Source organism: Centruroides vittatus, unplaced genomic scaffold, assembly GCF_030686945.1.
Source record: "Centruroides vittatus isolate TY-2023 unplaced genomic scaffold, ASM3068694v2 contig_2104, whole genome shotgun sequence".
NCBI lineage: Eukaryota > Metazoa > Arthropoda > Arachnida > Scorpiones > Buthidae > Centruroides > Centruroides vittatus.
In genome coordinates this window covers 1,024,813-1,045,892 of record NW_027121305.1, presented here as the reverse complement: position 1 = coordinate 1,045,892, position 21,080 = coordinate 1,024,813, and the positions used below count along the sequence as shown (strand labels likewise).

At 31.1% G+C, this 21,080-nt stretch overlaps 1 protein-coding gene across 3 annotated transcripts in view; it reads left to right on the top strand.

Annotated features, from left to right (window-relative positions):
• LOC136970678 (NPC intracellular cholesterol transporter 1-like) overlaps window positions 1–21,080 on the top strand; it is a 152,753-nt gene that overhangs the window by 116,706 nt on the left and 14,967 nt on the right. For all 3 annotated transcript variants that reach the window (XM_067265139.1, XM_067265140.1, XM_067265138.1), the window contains exons 7-18: window positions 163–262; window positions 2,457–2,647; window positions 3,809–3,997; window positions 5,126–5,186; window positions 5,264–5,392; window positions 6,958–7,140; window positions 8,689–8,803; window positions 10,234–10,361; window positions 11,745–11,891; window positions 13,202–13,291; window positions 18,100–18,290; window positions 20,681–20,796. In XM_067265139.1, the coding sequence (XP_067121240.1) occupies window positions 163–262; window positions 2,457–2,647; window positions 3,809–3,997; window positions 5,126–5,186; window positions 5,264–5,392; window positions 6,958–7,140; window positions 8,689–8,803; window positions 10,234–10,361; window positions 11,745–11,891; window positions 13,202–13,291; window positions 18,100–18,290; window positions 20,681–20,796 (1,640 nt within the window). The remainder of the gene's footprint in view (window positions 1–162; window positions 263–2,456; window positions 2,648–3,808; window positions 3,998–5,125; window positions 5,187–5,263; window positions 5,393–6,957; window positions 7,141–8,688; window positions 8,804–10,233; window positions 10,362–11,744; window positions 11,892–13,201; window positions 13,292–18,099; window positions 18,291–20,680; window positions 20,797–21,080) is intronic.

The window sequence follows — 21,080 nt, the reverse complement described above, 5'->3', positions numbered from 1 at the left end:
ACTTAGGTTATAAAGTCTCTCTTTGAAATCATTTTACATTTAATTGTGTAAATGTATAATTAAATTATACAGAAATTTACAGTTTACCGAGTCTAATTATAGAAATTTTATAAGTTTCTTTTTAAGAGATGATTGAATTCATTGTATATTTTATCTATTTAGCCCATTTTATCGAACAGAACAAATCATCATTACTAGAAAAGAGTTTGGAAATAATGAGAGAAACTGGTCTTCTGTTTTTGATAGAGAATTTCTTCTTCAGGTAAAAAGTTTTCTTAGGATTTTTTTAAACATTAAGTAAAGTAGATTTAATATTTAAATTTTTGTGATTATTATATGTAATTTGTAAGATTAACTATAACAAATCTAAGATGATTAATTTCTGAAATATTTGATTTAGATCTAGATTACTTAAGAAGATAAGTTTATTTGGATTCATACTAGAAAATATCAATGTTTTTAATAATCAGTTTAAAAAATAAAATAACGCTACTTTTTCTATCGCTTACTTTTAATGTTTCCTATTAATTTCACACATTAACTTAAAAGTACTTTTTCAAACACAAATACGATCCATACTATGATAACATCCCTTGCAGCTATAACTACTATCATTCAAACACTTCTGTTGAACTAATTTTCCCATATTAAGTTTCTTTGCGTATACCAGTGGTTTTCAAACTTTGTTTGCAATGGAACCCTTTTGCACTATTTGTAATATAATGGAACCCTTATTTAAATTAATATTTATTATAATAAAAGAAATATTTTATTTGAAACACACCGTAAATTGGAATATCAAATTTTAGTGAGATGAATGCATCTGTTTTTTTTTTTTTTTTGACATAAGTATCTTCTGGAAATTCGGTTTTATACTTGATAACTGGATTCTCATATCTGGGTCAGCATCCAGTCTGCTTCAATACTTAGTTTTCGTGCTAGCATATCTCAAAAGTCCTGATTCATACCAATATGTACCAATTTCTTACGTTATGATTAAATGTTGCTTTTCAATGTAGCTTTACGGAACCCCTGACCTTGCTTCGTGGAACCCACTTTGAGAACCACTGGCATATACAACAGTTTGGCACAGTCTTGTAAAAACTGGTCTAGCAGGATTGGATCGGGTAAACGAGATACTCAAACAGTAGATACATTGCTACCATTTGTATGGAAAATTATAAATTACAACGACTTTAATTTAAAAATACAAAACCGTATATGCAAACTTCGGAAATCATGTTTTTATATGATAAATGCACATAAGTCCAAAGTTGTTTACTAGAATAACTGTAATGACTACATAAAATCTCACTAACCCGACAGATTAGTCTGGCAGTTGTCAAAATTATCATCTCTCTAAGGTTTCACTCTGAAGATCTGTCGGGACATTCAAATACTGGAATGCTCATTTAATTTTTGTTCAAATTGAATACATTTTTAAAAAATCTGTTGTCATGCGCACATTATGCAATGCACGGATGCACATTTCATAAGGTAGTGTCACAGCATTCTGGCACATACAAAAGTAATAATTATGACAACTGCTGGACTAATTTGTCAGGTTAGTGAATTTTATGTAGTAAGTAGTACAGTAGAATTTGAACTGTTTATATAACTGAAATAACACTACTTAACTAAAAAAATTCAAAAACTATTTTCTTTTATTTCTTTAAATTTAGCAATATGCATTATTATTATTATTATTATTAAATATTAATTAAATAGGAACATATAAACATTTTTTGGATACCTTAATTAGCCATTGTCGGGTTCCAAATGCAGGAAGAGCCTGATGATGGCTAATTAAATTAGTTGAAAATATTTGTATTCATTTACAAGTTAAATGTTAGATATTAAAGGTTTAGTTTTAGTTGATTTAGTCCAGGTTTATCTTATGGGTACGTTCGTAAAGTTGAACGAGTTAAATGAGAATGATGACGTCGTTATTCTTATTTCGTTAGACTTTTCGAACGATTCGTTTATAACTAAATGGCTGTTTCTAAAATCGCAGATATGAATGTTGCTAGTGCAGCCTTATCCGAAATATTTTTCTTAGATTGCTTTGGGTGGACAGTTATTTCAATCATTTCACCTTTTAATTCACAATTTAAACACGCGAGTAGATTTAGAAACATCGATATCGTCGGGTGCCATTTTCTTAACGAAGTAAACTCTTTCCTTTGTGAGCTTTGTTAGAGTTTTGTTTGAAACGTCATCACCGCAGTGCATGTGCACTGAGCGAGACTACTGCTTTTCAAACAATTCGTTACTAACGCGTTTAACTCGTTTGACTTTACGAACGTATCCTATATTAGTTCTAAATAACAGTGTTTTGTGTTTGCATGTTTCTGAGGTGTATATATATATATATATATATGTTTATATACTGTATGTGTATAAGTATGTATTTAAAAAGTTCATAGTTAAAAAATACATGAATTTTTTTCCCCCAGGTACTTTCTCTTCAAAACGATATAACGAAACTGCAAGTGGAAGTCAACAATAAAAGTGTTACCATTAATGACATATGTTTTTCACCTCTCAATAACAGTTTTTGCACCATTCAGAGTGTTCTTAATTGGTTTCAGAACAATGCTGAACACATAAAAGATGATTATCTTGATCATATTGAAAAGTGTATGAAGTAAGTTTACTTGAAGATTTAAATATATATTTAACTTTTTAATAACCTTTTTTTAACAAAACTGACACTGAAAATTAATACCATTAATAAATGATGGTATTAAACAATTTGAAATTTTTGAAGGTTATGTTTTTGTTTTAAACTCAGTTTGAATGATTAACTGTAGTAATTAATACTAATATAAGCCCCTGCTTCACAGGTTAATACATTTATGACATACATTTGGTTATAGATTAATGAAATGTTAGTTGAATGCTGTATGTCTTTTGTTGGTCTTCTCAATATGATGATATGTATATTTCAAGCCATATTTCTGGGAATAAAATGTCGCTATATGACATTGAACTTGCAGAAAAGTAAAATTTGACATACAATTGCTCGCTTAATGATTATCCAAGAATCAATTAGTGTGAGGTTTTGCTGTCTTGTATAGTAAATTCTCATTTTAAATGAATTTACTCACAATAATTTTGTTGGATTTTCCATTATAAACTATTCTAAACATAATCTTAACTTTTATTATTGTAAGTGTGATTTACTTTTGATAATGTTTAAAACATTAGGTTAGAATTTTAGATTAAAGTGGAAGAAAAGAATCAGTCCAGAGCTGGACTCAAACCTGCAACAGCCGCTTGCCCCGAGGATGCGTTGCCAATTACCCTACCTGGACCTCCAGTCCGATCTCTTCTTCCAGTATATTTAACATTATGATATAACTGTCGTAGGGTTATTATGGTACTGTACAGGGATGCAATCAGCCCCCTCATCCTGTAAACTTCCATATTAGGCACTCAGCTGGCCATCGCATACCTGTCAAGACATATACACATACAAATATAAACATCTTTACGAAACCCACTACATTACAATAAAGCTACAACAACTGCTGTATGACATTGGGCTAAAGAATGGCTATAATAATTATAAATTACACCTGCAGTTGTTGTAGCTTTTCATTGTTAAAATTAATATTAATAATCCAGCAATTTAGTCAAACATAAGCCAAGATTTAATCTTTGATTTATATGTTCTTTTTCCAATGTTTTCACAATTGATTGTTTAATTTGCAATTAATATCTGAAACTTAATTTAGAATATGCACAATGATTATTGATTATCAGTAGATAAATTTGTAAAATAAATAAATATTTTTATTTTTAGTAATCCCACATACATTGAACAAGATTCAAGTTGTTTGGGAGAATTTGGAGGACCCGTGTTTCCTTTCGTGGCACTCGGTGGATTCAAAAACAAGGATTATAAAAATGCAACTGCATTAATTATTACCATACTGGTGAATAATCACTTAAATTCTTCTGAAAATTCTGATGCATTGGCTTGGGAAAGCAAGTAAGTTAATTTATTACGATTTTTCGTATAACATTTTCAAAATTTTCTTTTAATGTTATAATTAAAAAAACACATTGTGTAAATTACCAAGTATAAATAGTCAAACTTTTGATTTAGCATCACCATTTTATTTGCGTCCTGAAATGGCAGTAAATCAAGTGTGGCACTAAATTGAAGTATCTTAAATAACAAGAATTACATGTGGAATGATCAAAAATTAACTTTACAGGGTCTACAGATTAAAAATTAAAGCACCGTAGAATGTAATTCAAACGTAGGTAGTTAGTAACGATCCATTGATAACGGTGAAAAGTTAGAATGACACATGAAGGACAACTGTAACATAGCATTTCCAAATGATAAGGTTAAAGTGGTTTTATGGAGAACAAATAGCTATTTAATTTATTTTGGTCCAAAAAAGAATTTCACCTGTCAATCTGTTGGCTCATGAAGATGTGTGGAGACAATGTCATATTCTGTTAATAAGGTATCGCAGATTAGTGTAGATTTGCAAGTGGAATCTGGATTTGCTGTAGATTATTCAATGGGAGATTCACCAGCATTCTCCATATAGCTCTCCGACACATTTTTTCTGGCATTCGAAGTCACCCACGTGTGATTATAAGTTTGCTACTGATGAAGTGAAAGCCGCCATTGCTGAGTAACTGCAGCAACAGGGACAGAATTTTTTGAGGACAGGCTAAACAAATATGTAACATGTTTGGATAAGTTTGTTGAGAAATATAGTATATTGCATGCAGATAAATACAATTTGAAAACACAGGATTTATTTATTATTGGCTTTGTAATGTTACTTTTTGATCATCCTGTGTGTGTGGTGATGAATCTGTTTAATAATTTGAAGTCACATGATTTAACAATTATTGCATATTTGATTTTTTTCCTTCTCTTTTTTCCCTATTCTTTGTAATGCAAAAATCATACTTTTAATAGTTAGGTCAGATACTAAAGAATTGTTTAATATGTATGGAGAAATTTTATTCAAAAGAGACCATTTACGAGGACATTTTATATGTTTGACTATTTAATTAAAACTCTTATCTTTGTAATAACTAACATTACGTATTTCCATTTATAAATTAATAATTTTATTTAAAAATTTTTTAGGTATATAGAATTTATGAAAAACTACACACACGAAAATATGACAATAACATTTTATTCAGAGGTATATTTGTATTTAAAATTCTTATGTAATTTAAATGATATGGAAAAAAATTAAATTTTTCTAAAATTTACTTTCAGAGATCTATCGAAGATGAAATAGGAGAGCAGAGTTATTCAGATGTATATACCATTCTTACTAGCTACATTGTGATGTTTCTATACGTATCTATTGCTCTAGGGCAATATAATAGCTTTAGAAGATGCTTTGTAAGTCTCTTGTAATTAATTTATAATCCATTAAATTTTAGATTAAATTTAATGTTCAGTCGTAAAAATATTTTGGAAAAATTTTTAAATTTTAATAATAATAATAATAATAATAATAATTTATTATAGTTACATCGGTTATTGTATAGTGGAAAAAGTTTAATATCATATTACCTGTTTTATAAGATGCACTCAAAATTAATAAGTTATTTAAAAGAAAAATATTTTTGTGTGACTAAGACACAATTTTAACATAGTCCAGAAAGACAGTTAGATGAAGAAGAGCATTTTAAACCATTTTTGTGAGGGCTCTCAACATTATATTGGTGATAGAACTTAAATTAACAAGACACTGATGTGCTTTGTCTGTGTTTGTACAACAAAGTAACAATAACTAGCTTTGCTTATCTTGAAATTTGTCAGAGTAAATGATAATTTTGGTTGAAATTATTTACTGATGATTTGTTTTTAGTGACAAATAAAGAAATGACGACATAATCTTCAAAAATTTTGAATTACTTAAACTATAATGGAGCAAAATAGCAAACGTTTAGCTCCTAGTATAATTGATTTGAAAAACTGTTGTACTGTAGAAATAAGATGCATTTCCAAATTGATGATATTTTATGAAAATTTACACATCACTAGCTAGATTTGATTGCTTTAATACAGAGAGAAGCGTGTCAATCCAAAGTTAAACTTCCATCAATCCAAAGGTATCTGTGTGAAAATTTCGGTCAAAAATTAGACTAAATAGACTATCATAAATTGAGATAAATGGAAATAAGTTTTAATTACATAATATTGTTTATAGTTGATCAACAAAAATGTAGCATATTATACAATTGTAATAGAATCTTTCAACCAATTGAAACGTTAGACCTTTACTTTTAACTGTATATATATATATATATAGTAGATATTAGCAAGGTTGAGGCTGACGTGTCGGACATTTGGTGCCGCTTTCCTGTAAGCCTAGAAGTTTGGCAATGGCCTTGCGAATGTCGAACATGATTCCACTGACTTTCCAAACACCATTGCCAAACTTCTAGGCTTACAGGAAAGCAGCGCCGAATGTCCGACGTACATGTTTTCGCATTGAAAACTTTGGCCTCAACCTCACTTATTATAAACTTAAACAAAATTAATTCCATTCCATTCCATAGACTTCTACAATTTGATTATCTGGTAATAAATGCTATTAACATCTGGAAAGTTTACAAAACTTAATATTTTTTCCAATAATTTAATATTTTTAAAGTATTAACAAATTTTGTTTTTAAAATTTTGAATTTTAATATGATACATAACATTTGTACGGATAATTGGTTGACAATATAAATTCTTCAGAACTTTATTAATGACATCTTAAAAATTTGTAAAATAAAATATCCTAAGCTGAGTATTTCCAGTTTAGTTTAAATCTAGTTTGCAACCTTGTTTTAAAAGTAGGTAGTCCCAGATATATTTAGGAATTATTTCATTATATATAAAATAGTGTAGTTTTGTATATAATATAATCTTAAATAAAAATATTTAAAATAAAAATTTATGTTTTCTTGCAGGTCGAATCAAAGATCATCTTAGGTTTGGCCGGAGTGGTGATCGTGTTTGCTTCCGTGACGTCGTCGGTGGGAGTATTTAGTTATTTTAACGTGCCACTTACGTTAATCGTTGTCGAAGTGATTCCGTTTCTAGTTTTGGCTGTTGGAGTGGATAATATATTTATTATAGTTCAAACTTACCAGGTATTTAAGTAAACATATTTATACTATTATAATTAATCACTGTGCTAATAATATATGGTGTTTTTAAATAATGGATATAGAAGATTTAACACTTAATAATTATCTGTTTGTTTTGATGTTTCAAATATAATATAAAAAAACAAAGCAATTTTATGAAAGTCATTAATAAATATTAGAGTTAAGAGAGCTAAATGGCCAAGGTGACTGATGCACATGTTTATTTTAGAGGAACCTTGTCAAATCTTGGGTTGGTTTCTCAAATTTTTGTTGGTGGATTGGTCTGAAATGTGTCAGCCTCTCACAACTCATTGTAAATCTATCATAATGGGCTAAAAAAAAACAAAAGACTTAATGGACTTAATGCCAATGATGGAAAAAGTTAATAGAAATTAAGTATTTCTAATACTTAATAGAAATTAAGTTTGTCTTCTATCAATTAACACTGTAGAGAGTAATACGCCGTCACAAACAAAAACCTTTTTTTATCAGCGTTGTATTTGGCAGAAACACACTAACGCTTTAGGCCTCCACTGAGGCTTTCTTCAGGTTGAGAACTAAATGCCATCCCCCCCTCAGACTGCCAGAACAATGCTGCCCGAGTTATAAACATAGTCCGTGTCGCGTTTCACCCCTCTGCTTGGCACTGTTCGAATTCTTCGAACAGGTACCTCCATGCATGCGCGATCGTTTCCCCATCTTTAAAGTTGATGCAGGTGCCTCCAATGTTGGCTTTATAGATCTTCCAGGCCTCCAGGTGGCATATATGATCATTTTTAAATGCCTGTCTGATTAATTTAGTGCTCCGGAAGTCTGCCCATTAGTGTGTTTCTGCCGAATACAACACTGATAAAAAAGATTTTTGTTTGTGATGGTGTATTACACCTATAGTAAGCTATGGAAATTACAATACTAATAATTTGTTGAAACAATTAGAAATAGTTTCAAACGGAAAACTTTTTTAAACATTAATTTTTGATTTGTCTTTTTGTAATTTTTATTTATCTCTTGTTCATCTACTTGACGTATATAAACTATATTTTATAGATCTGTGGTGATGTTTCTTAATAATTAAACCCTTTGTCACAGATGAGATCTTCTGCTTCTAAATTTACATCTAAGATAACTATTTTCAAACATTTAGTGGGTTGTTAGAAGGAAGAAACACATTTAAACCTAATAGTTATCAAATTTGGTAATGAAAAATCATGTTTATATCTTAAGATGATGATCTGTATCACCATAAGAAGTACTTGATAAGACTACTTCATAATGTTAATTATAATAAAATACATGATGATTTTATTTTCAGATTAAATTTATCTCTGGAGGTATGACAATTTTTGCCTTGATGTTTTATACATTTGCTTGTTTGACAAAAATATAAACCCATTCTTTAAAATTAGAAAACAATCAATGGCTTAATTTTGAAAAGTATTAAAAAGTTAATTTAAATATAATTTTATGACTTCAGTAAGAATGAAACTATTTACATTCTTCAATAATCTAATTCTTAATACATTTTTAATCAACTTTTGTTGACCGCTTTAGCGTGATAAGAGACAAGAATTAGAAACTTGCGAGGAACAGATTGGACGTATCGTGGGACAGGTGGCACCTTCAGTTCTTTTAGCGAGTTTTGCAGAATCGTCATGCTTTTTTCTCGGTAAGATATAATTACTATTTGAACTTATGTAAGTTTGTCTATTCATTGTCGCTTTATTTATTTTCTATAATTACATAAATTTTAAAGCAGGAATTTAATGTATATAATTGCTTTTTTTTTTTAAGACAGATATAAATTTCTATTATTACTATACAAAATATTATATTTTAGTTATCTCAGTATGGTATTATATGGTTCAAATCAGTTTTCAGGAATGTAAACTCATGATAGTGAACAGGAAAGACAACAAAATGATTATCCAATATTTAAATATTTTATGTTTAAAATAAAACTGTGTGTTAAATTAAACATACATTTTAGTAATCGGAAATCCTTGGAACTGTATGCCACTTACAACATTTGTGATGCTTATAATTTTGTGTATAACCTCTTGTGTGTCTATTGGCATGAATTAATAAGTGATATTAATATATATAAAATGTCATTAAAAATATATGATACATATGTTTAAATATATATATATATATTCTTATAATTTATTATTGATTATTAATCATAATCATTTCGTTAAATTAATATGTATGGTAATCAGTCAAAAAACCTTTTGACTCAAAATTGCAGCTTGTGGCTAAAATAAGTGGCACCGTGCACGAGCATCTTTGATCGTCGGTCGAAAAATCCAACGTCTTTGATCTGACAGTTGTCAAAGGGATGGCCTGCTTTCTGTCAAACGATGTGTCGTAGAATAACATTGAATTGACGACCGAGCAAGCAACAGTCGACCCTGCGATTATAGAACAAATTTTATTTGACGTTGCCTCCAACCAGTTTGCTGCATTATCGCCTACTTCACGCTGGGATTAATATTTTGTATTACAAAATATATACAGAAGTATTTGTCAACTTAAAATAACTAATGTGTTAACTAAATAGATAAAATATATATATTTTTTTTTAATATGAAAATACTTTAACGTTATTCATTACATCTAAAATAAATTAAATTCACCGGTTAGATGGTCGTGTGGTAAGATAACATTTTACTGCTGTCAAATTCAGACTATTTTATTCAATCTGGATCCCATAGTTTATCACAGTTAAGATAGGAGTGTCATTTTTGTTCTCTTGTTATTTGACTCAATTGAAGATCAGGCTTAAGTCTATTTCACAATTGTCAAGAAAGTGAAGCAATATTTTGATGGAATCATTTACACGATACATGTGTGAATTTTACTTTCTGCTTTTGTTTCACAATATAATAGCAGATTCCTTGTACCTACTGGTTAAAATATGTGGTGATTGGTTAACATAACAATTGTGATGTGAAACTGTATTCACCTGATCTGTGTTGCAAAGGTAATTTGTGAAACAGGTCTTATTTGTAATGAGTAAAATAGTGGCTTAAAGTGTGTAAAATAGTCTTAATGTTTTAGTACTTTGAATTAACGACCAGTCAATTTTTATTGCAGGTGCACTTTCAAGCATGCCCGCTGTACATACCTTTTCTCTATATGCAGGCTTAGCTATAATGATTGATTTTCTGTTACAAATCACATGCTTTATCTCACTGTTGGCATTAGATGCTAAGAGAGAAGAGGTGAGTAACGTGTTTTTACAAATTTATGTTGAATTATAACATTGTTTTTTTCTGGTAATTTAAAAATGTAATTTTGTTCCTTACATAGATAAATGGTTAATATACAAATAAACTCCTTCTCTAATAAAATGCAACTTCTGCTTTGTTGAAATACACAGATGTAAATTAACATGGAAATTAATTTTAACTGCTATCTTTACAACTAAGATACTGCCAAACTGGGTGAAATTATAATAAAAGCATGTTTAATGTTTGCATAATTCTAAACTAGATGGATTTCAATCAAGGCATGTTTCTAAATGTGTCATAGGAAACAACTTAAACTACTGTGTATGAATGTTGGACTTTATTCGTTTGTTAATAATAATATAATGTGAGATGCCGAGGACACTGGCTGTTCCCTAAATGCCACTTGCACAGCAACAGGTCGGCAGGACCTGCTCACATTGTTTGTGGATGGCTGACACCAGTTAGGATGAGTTTAGGATAATTTAGATTGCATTCTAACCTGCGATTTTATAAGTAGGACGACTTGTTGAGTCAGAAGTGTGGTGGGTAAGTTGATCAGGTGTTCATTTCCAAGTGAGACAGGCAGACAGGTGTTAACTATAACAAACAACAGTTTAATATACTTCTAAATCTAAGATATACATAAGTATTATACAGTAGGCAATTAAATGAGGGTAAATACATGCTAAATAAAGTGGTGCGACAAAGGTTCCTCATGCAGTTTGTGTTACGCGTGCTCACTTATTTATGGACCTAATCTCAACGCAGAGAGAGAGTTTACAATTTCCTAAATAAAAAGGATACCTCGGAGAAGGATAAAGGCGAGTCTGACGGTCTTCTGATACATGTCTATTCTATGGCGATGTCTGTTGAGAACCGGAGAGGTTTATCTGCTGTATGACGTCTTGGAAGGTCCGTCAATGTTCACCAGATATGGCCAATGAGGGCAGGTGAATAGAGCTCTTCTATGCTCTACAAGGATGAACACTATTTCATTGGTACTAACGTTATTCCCTTTTGACAAATGTGCTAAAGTGTAGGTGCTTCATCCTTACATATGAATTAACCTGGGAAAATAGTCATGTGCTCGACAGTTGTTTAGAAACAAAGGTTGATTTTGCATGTGCTAGTTCAGTGATGACTTGTATTGATTGATGCAACGGTGTCGCTTACTTTCCTCTCCTTTCATCATCGGATGTTATCATTTAGCAACTGACTGTTGACAGAAGGGCGTCATTCGATATGTTTTCGAGTGATATTTTTCTACTGAGCTTGCCAGGGAATTAGGCTTAGAAAAATTTTCTATCTCACAATAACTTGATGTATCTCTTTAATAAATATTAAGAGAGTGGTTAAATATAATTTACATTTCAGAAATCAAGATTAGATATTTGTTGCTGTATTCAGTCAGATGTAAATAAATATGAAGACACCAGTGAAAGCCATCTGGGACTTCTTTATAAATTTTTTAAAGATGTTTACGCACCTTTTCTGATGAATGATGCTGTGAGAATTTCAGTGGTAAGTTTTTTAATTTTCAAATATACTTACTGAAAATTTTACTTTTGAGGGGATAATAATTGATGGGCAATGATAGGAAAATAAGGTGAGAAAAATATTATGTAATTTCATCTCATTCTGTCTAATATTCACAACTCAAGTCACGAATCATGAGTTAACATTAACTGTGCTCTTCCATAATGGCTCAGAGATGATATGAAAAAGAATGATTATCCTACAAAGATTTGATCTTGAGAGTTTTTCTCTCTCTAGGATGAACCCTCCTTAATATTTTTGTCTGTTTGCCATTAACAATCTAGAGATGGAAATAATTTTTTTAGTATTGATTAACTTATGATTCGGGATTTCAGTTGTGTATATTGGACACGAGGGAAATAAAATTGCTTATAAAAAAATTGCTTTTCTTTGTTTTCATATTTAATTTAGTCTATTCTATATTAGATGATAGGGAATCTAGGACAATCTTAATAACATCAAAGAATGATTTGCTGATTAAATATAGACAGGAAAACTTGCATAGCTATATTAAAATAATTAGTTGCGTGTGCTCCAATTGTTTTCAAGGGGACTAAGGAGAAGAATGATTCTAAAAGTTTATTATTAAATTTATATAACTCCTTTGTTGTTGAATGAAGTATCCCATTTTGCTGCTTTAAGCCATCATTTAAATAAATTTCACATTACAGTCTGATAGTCGCGGATGACGTACGCAAAGCAGAATTTGAATTTAATCTAATGAACCAGAAACGAGACATATTCTGCCATCAGATTGGATAATGATTTTACGTAATACAATAAGCAATAAGTTTTTTTCTTTCGTTTCAAAAGAAAAACTAAAAATGAAGTAAAATGTTAATGATAAAATATTTGATTTTTGTATATATTTATATAACAACGTATATATCCTGACGCATTAATAATACCAAATGATCTTCTGGATTTTTATTGGGCTATACTAAGGTCAAAATGAAGCAATTTGGCTGGAGGTATGCAGTTAAGCTGTAGGTTGTAGACTGTTACTTATCGTGACACCTTACCTTCCAGGTTTGAACCTGGTCCTATCACAAAATTTATCGTAGTAAAGTTTGAGGGTGTTGCTTCCTTTTATATCTGCCTTGGTCAACCGTATTATCGATCAGGCCCCCTCTGTAGGGGGCTAAATTGAAGCTGGCCGTATAGTATTAGTGTATTAGTTTCTTGTATTGACTAATCGATCAAATAATTTTAATAAAATTTTTTAATTAGATATTTTAAATAATGAATCATAATATAAATAAAAGTAGTTTATATTTATTTTATATTATTTTCAGCTTGTTGTATTTTTAGGATGGTTATGCTCTTCTATAGCTGTAGTCAGCAAGTTGGATATAGGTTTGGACCAAAAACTTTCTGTACCTGAGGTAATTTTGCTAATTTCTAAGTATAATAATTAATTACTCTATTGGCCCACTGGTGGCTAAATGTATAAAAATCACTGAGCATGGCTATGGGTTTGTGCCTGCCAACACACTGGTCGTGTCAAGTTTTCCAGGTTTACTGCATGCGTTTAACACTTAAATAGGGACCACTTTCTCAAAGAAAGTCCTCCCAGAAGACATTTCCCTCTTGGCAGATTGACTATGTGTTGGCTTTGACATATCTGATAAAACCACACCAATTGTTCTATTAAATTTTTTGGCATCTTATTGGGCTGCAATTTGAAAAAATTGTAGACCTATGAATTCCCACTGTCGTCTGTCTGTCCTTCCTTAGTCTCAAGAACTGAGCTAGATAGATGAAAGTTGAGACCAGATATGGGAAGCTTAGGAGCAGGAGGCCCTGATTAACTATAAAATTTTTCCCTGAAAGGCATTAGATAGATGATTGGCACAACTCTATTGCTGTCCAGGAAAAGTATGATCTACAGGGGCGAGACACCACTAATTTGAGGTGGAGAGCATATATTTTAAGTTAAATATGATTAAAAATTACAGCCCAACTTTGTGATATCACAATAAATATTTGCTCATATTTCTACGATACGTAAAATTTAAATAATGAATTAAAACGATTGTTTTTATCAAAATTAAAATTTTAATTTTAGCTTTAGCCCACTTTTAGTCATCTTACACAAAAAATTTTCTCATTCAACTGTGAGTAAGATGTGTGATGTGATTAGGGAGAAGAAAATCTAAACAGAATAATTATACAAAGAAAAAGGAATTATTACTTTAATTCACTTTATATGTTTCAAACTTTTTAAATTATTATATCTTATTAGCGAGGTTGAGGCCAAAGTTTTAAACGCAAAAATGGGTACGTTGGACATTCGACACCACTTTCCCATAAGCCTAGAAGTTTGACAATGGTGTTTGGAAAGTCAGTGGAATCGTGCTCGACATTCCAAACGCCATTGTCAAACTTCTAGGCTTACAGGAAAGTGGCGCCGAACGTCCGACATACACGTTTTCACGTTTGAAACTTCGGCCTCGACCTCGCTATTATAATTGGAATTATTTGAAATATTAATTATCCAATTTCTCTAAAAATGCCAGTTTTTCCATTAGCCAATGCCTTGTTTCTTCATTTGAGGATTTATTCATTATCTAAACATAGTTCAATTCCAAATTATGTATACATTTCTTAGTGAGAATGGTATTTTTCAAATAGTTCATAAAATATTATAAGCTATAAAATAAATTTTCAACACATACCCTAAAAATATTGATTGAATAATAAATACATCTCTATATATTATTTAATAAAATTATTATGAATTTAAAGACCAACAACTGCCGAATTATCGGGCTAGCAAATGGCTATAGTAATATTAATAATTTAAGTTAATTTGGTACTAGAGTTAGGCGTTAGGTGCCATCTCTTGCTAAATTTAATAATTAGAATTTTAATTAAATAATTTAAATAAATTTAGGCTTAACTGGAAGAAAAAAATCGGCCCGAAGCGGGATTCGAACCCGCAACTTCTGCTATCCGTGCAGACACGTTACCAGTTACGCTACCCGGACCTTCGGTCCGATCCTCCCCTTCCAGTTGATATAAGATTACCGTACGACCATCGACGGCTATTACAATGCCGGCTGGGGACACATTAATTGCCCACGTCCTCCCAAAGGCATCAACCGGTAATAGCCGTCGATGGTCGTACGGTAATCTTATATCAACTGGAAGGGGAGGATCGGACCGAAGGTCCGGGTAGCGTAACTGGTAACGTGTCTGCACGGATAGCAGAAGTTGCGGGTTCGAATCCCGCTTCGGGCCGATTCTTTTCTTGCAGTTAAGCCTAAATTTATTTAAATTATTTAATTAAAATTCTAATTATTAAATTTAGCAAGAGATGGCACCTAACGCCTAACTCTAGTACCAAATTAACTTAAATTATTAATATTACTATAGCCATTTGCTAGCCCGATAATTCAGCAGTTGTCGGTCTTTATATATAACGGTTAGTTGTTGTTTATTTATTATGAATTTATTTATGTTGTCAAATTTTGAATTAATTAATGGCCTATTTGTGAAAGTAATATCGATAATTTTCATATATTCTGCTTTTCATTGCAAGTAAAATGCGAATATTCCAAGTTTACAGTGTGTTTTATCCTCTTTAATATATATTTTCAAGTTAACATAATTAATTTATAACAGACCAAATTCACTATGGAGACATTTTATTAATAGATTTGTCTACTTTTTCTTCTCGATTGCTGGTCATTTCGTAAAAGTTTTCATGTTTGGTATTTTGAATATATATAGAAAATAATTGTGTGAATTTTATTCATACAATTTCCGTGTTTATGATTTTATTTCTGTTAAGCGAGCCGTTGCGTATCTTGTAAATTTTGTCGTAAATTGAGGTTACGTAGCGGAGCTAAAACTATTTCAGAAATCGCATACAGATGATTAACAAAAAAATATGGTATTAACAGATGACATTTCAGTCATAACAGAAAACTTATATCATTCAGAAATTGAGGTATTGTAAAACCATTGGTTGTGTGCTTAATGATATGTTGTATTATTAACCTTTCTTTTTAGAAGCTATTCTTTGAATATGTTGCTTTCCCATTCTTATAAGAAGTCTTATGATTTCTTGAGCTGCCATTTATTAAATCCATTTCTTCGTTTTTATTTTTCCTCTGCAAATTGCTGTAGAAAAAATGTTTCAAATAATATTTTCATAGCATGAATTATATGTCTGCATTTTTAAAAACATGCATTGCAACTTCTGGGGGCTTTATGGTCTTCTGCTAAGGGCACCACAGTGGTTTGGCAAAAGTAGTTTTATTTGCTGTTAGTGCCATGTTGATGACTTGTATATCGGACCGAAACTGAAATGTTTACGATATGTTGAATTTTAGAATGTTAATTTCCAAAACTGATAAAATAGATTTGTAACAATTCAGACAATCCAAACATTGGTATTTGTTTTTGATGATAAATATTAAATATACTTCTTTTAACATTACAACTTCTCTAGCTGTCAGGAGATTGCACTATATAGTTAAATTCTGCGAGGAGTTGCTGTAATTTTTAACACTAGTGCAATATCCCAACAGATGGGGAAGTCGTAATGATGAAAGTAGTAGTTATTGGTATTCATTTTCAATAACAAACATTTGATATTTTATCAATTTCAGTAAATTGACATCATAAAACTTAACGCATTGATATTGTAAAGATTTATCAATTTTGATCTGATATACAGTAAGACCCCGCTTAATGCTGCCCTGCTTAACGCTGTTTCGGAGTTACGCGGTAGTATTGGAATTCCCCGAGATCGCACGCAGTGTTGGGATCAAGGTGTAATATCAAATTTTAAAGCTTATTATCTGCGGCGGACATTCCGACAACTGATTGATAAAACAGATGGAGCAGATAAACAATCCATTAGAGATTTTTGGAAAAACTATAATATCATGGATGCTGTAGACAACATCAATCTTTCCTGGAATGAGGTGACCGAGAAATGTTTTGAAAGGAGTATGGAAGAATGTATGGCCGGAGCTAAGCAAGGATGTTGACACAAGAGAATCCATTGTTGATGTCGACGAAATTGTCAAGCTAGCTAATGAAACAGGGTTGGATAATATAAATGCGCAGGATATTGAAGAATTATTGCAAGTTACAACTGGAGAAAGTTTTTCCAACGACGATCTAAAAGAATTAGTAGAACAACAGGTGCATGAAGATGACGAAATTAGCGTTTCTGAAGATGAGGAACAAAAGGAACTTTCAACGGATTTTCTAAAAAAAGTTTAGCCAGTATAACGGAAATAATGGATCAGTTTATACAAAATGATTTCAATTTTGATAGAAGTTCAAAGGCAAGACGAAGTGTCATGGATGCGATGTCTTGCTATCGACAACTGCTTGCTGAACGAAACAGGAAAAGGCAAACGACGTTAGATGACTTCTTCACAAAGAAACAAAAGATGTCAAATGAGGAAGAACCTTCCTCATCACAAACATAACTTCTTTACTCAAACTTTTTTTTATTTTCATGAATGTTTTATGAATAAATTTCGATATTAGCAATAAATAAGTCTATAATTAATGTAATAAAAAAGTATTTAACAATAAATGTTACAAAATAAAACAAAAAAAACTGATAAATTTTCTTATTCTCTGTTCTGTTTCATGTATCCCCTTATTTACATGTTAAGATGACCCCGTTTAACGCTGTTTCGTTTAGCGCTCTGTCATCTAAGAACGCATCCCCCGCGTTAAGCGGGGGTCTTACTGTATATTAGTTATTGGCACGACACTATTCAAAGAGAATCACTTACTTCCTAGCCTTGCTTTCTAGTTCCCATTTTAATTTTATAATTATATGCTTACTGAAACAAGTACAATTAAAGCTATGAGAAAAAGCAACTATCAGACAAAATTTTGGCCCGCATAAAGCTGTCACTGTTGCAGAAGAGAAAGTCAGACAATAAAGATGCAAATTACTGCTCTTCCATTATGTACGGTGTTTAGAAGATGACGATTGGAATTGAGTGTGAAGATTTATATTTAGATTTATGCTGTCATTTTAGTCAGTCTGTCTGTCTGGTACTATAGGGATTATTATTTTTTTTTTATATTGAAGGACCTGAAGTTGAAAGTAATTACAAGTTTAAAATTGAAAAAGAGCAGTACAAATTACATTAATGTTAATTTTTCTTTGTATTTAATAAATGTTTGTTTTCATTATTTATTTTTTTTGTAGGACTGTTATGTTTATCGTTATTTTGAAAATCAAGCAGAATATTTAGCCGTCGGGCCACCAATGTACACCGTCGTCAAAGAAGGATACAATTACACAACTTATGAAAATCAAAATTTGATTTGTAGTAGTGACGGATGCAACAGGTTTTCACTTTTAATGCAAATATCTTATGCAGCAATAAATAATAATCGGTAAGATTACACTTTTATTATTAGTACAATTTAAAAATTAATGAAAACGATTTCGTCTTTCTTATAACTACATTAATTCGTGTGTGACAATTTGGAATTTTTCAATTTTTGACACATTAACGTCTCCAGTTGGCATCTATTAAAATGTCGATAGTGGCCTTTTCTGACATTCTGAGTATTAAAAAGAATTAATTATCGAATATTTAAATTATTATGTTTGTACAGTGGATTTAAATTTAAATTGATTTTTACACTATCGGATTTTTTTACAATTTACTCTTCGCGATAAAGTAATGTACGCTGTGTGATAAGTATTCGTTTTGCAATGGGAATTGATTGTTGATGGCCAGATGACAAATTGATGATCCCTAGTGTAAATAGCACAGCAATTCATATGCAAGTGTTTTGGATAAATTACACTTATTTTAAAAATATTTTAGTAGAAAAATAGCGATTTCATTATCAATTTTTTTTTTTTTTACCTTAATTACCTTGTGCAGCAGATGCCTTTATGAAAATTCATAAGACTGATTAGTAATGTATAATGTAAGTTTTCATAGGTTTCCTACATATGGTATGCATCCTTACAAATCAATAGTTTGCAATAAACTATATTAAGGTATTTCACAGCTAAATAATAATCTAATAAAACAAGAATCCGGAAATAGCAGTTTTCCAATAGCCATTTACGTTATTAATTATCGTTTTCGTTGCAACCGAAAACTAATAATGTATCGGTAGATAATCTAGAATTGTGCGCTTTCAGAATAATTAGCTAATATAGCTATTTTATATTTTTAATTTCTTATAATTGTTCAATTAATGGTAAATGAAAACAGGATATGGTAAATAAGAAAAAACTCATAAGAGCTATATTGGTTATAGCCATAAGGTCTGTTTGGAAATGCTTACTGATTGATTGGTTGGTAGTGACGAATGACATCATCAGTTGTTGGAGGATCGTTCTCTAATCCACCCTTGAAGCTTGATTAGCAACCGGTCCTCAAGGGTGATGGTAGCGACTGTTATACTACCAGAAACTTTATACCCTGCTTCCCCAAAAATAAAACAGTGTCTTATATTAATTTTTGCTCCCAAAGACGCGCTAGGTCTTATTTTCAGGGGATGTCTTATTTTTTGTATGGTATGGCGGCTTCTGGCCACCACGAGGAGTTTACTACAGCACACTCATACAGCAAGGACAGCGTACGGTATGGCAGCACACAACAGGCCTCTTGATGCCTTGCTTGCACATTTACAAGTGACGGCTGCAGAAGGGAACATCGGGGTTGGTGGTAGGTGAGTCTTCACGTCCTGCATGCAGCTGCTCTGCAACTTACGATGAAGGTAGGGGATAACGGCGGCAGGCTAAAAAGAATCGCAGCTGCATGCTCTGGTGTTCTGTTCGGTCTTTCCAAACAAAAACTTTGCTAGGTCTTACTTTCCGGGGAGGCCTTATATTTAGCGATTCAGCAAAACCTCTACTAGATCTTATTTTTGGAGAAACACAGTAGATAACATTTTTCAATGATGCCTGGTTTCAGCAGCTGAAACAGATAAGTACAGTAGAGAGTCGTTAATCCGAACCCCTGTAATATGAATCGTCGGTTATCCGAACGATTTTCAGTCGGATTTGTCATGCCGAATCTAACGTTTTTGATACTAGATTTACTTCTAAAGTATAATTTTCATGTTTTTATATTTTTCAATATATTTATTTTATTTGTACAAAATAAAGAAATAATTTTTAACGATACAATAGCCTCGACTATTATTATAAAAAATTTTCGTTAGGCTTAAAATCAACGAAAATTCAACATGAAGCGACACGCAACGGAGAAAATTTGAAAATCAGACAGGTTAATATATTTTTTCGTACGTAATCGGTTATCCGAACAAATCACTAATCCGAACAACCCCTGTCCCCAATTGATTCGGATTAGCTACTCTCTACTGTATTTCCAAACAGACCTTAGTACAGAAGATTTAACATGTGACGATTCTCTAAGGAATTTAGTCTCGTGAATAGGGTTAAATGAAACTTATTTTGTGCAAAGAAATTTTTATAAAATTATAAATACTGTTTACACACAAAATAAGCACTACAAACTTCATTTAATGAAATAAATTCAAATATAAAATGCTTGTGCTCTATTTTTAAAGCATTTTATGTTGGACTGTTTATACACATTTTTTTTATATATGAAACAAGATAATGAATTTTCAAGTGATTTATTTCAAATATTCAAATTATTTTAGATTACGTACATTAGATAATTTTATTAATGCACCGGAAACACAGATTTACAGATGCTAACATTAAAAAATTAATAATTTATTCTTTATCCTTCAATGTAAAAATTACAGTTAATAAATTTTTTTTTTTGCAGAACGCATATAGCGTATGATGCATTTTCATGGTTAGATGATTATTTCTCATGGGCTAGTAGCGACTGTTGTAAAGTATATGCAAATACTACACGATACTGCCCTTCAACAGTTCGTGGTAAGTTTAGTTTTAGCAAACAAATAAAATTCATATTTAATATATTTGTATGACCGAATTAATTTATTGCCTTTTGAATGAAATCTTCTATTTAAAGTTCACTAACTCTGATCTTTACGACACAAGAAAATTATTGGTATGACAGTTACATCTTCCTTAACTGAAATGCTCTGTAATACTGAATGCACACATTCACAAATGATCTGGTTGAAACATTCCATTGTAGAATGGTGAACTTTAAATCTGAAGCAGGTCTCAGAAGGAGTCAAATGTTCGTAGTTTTC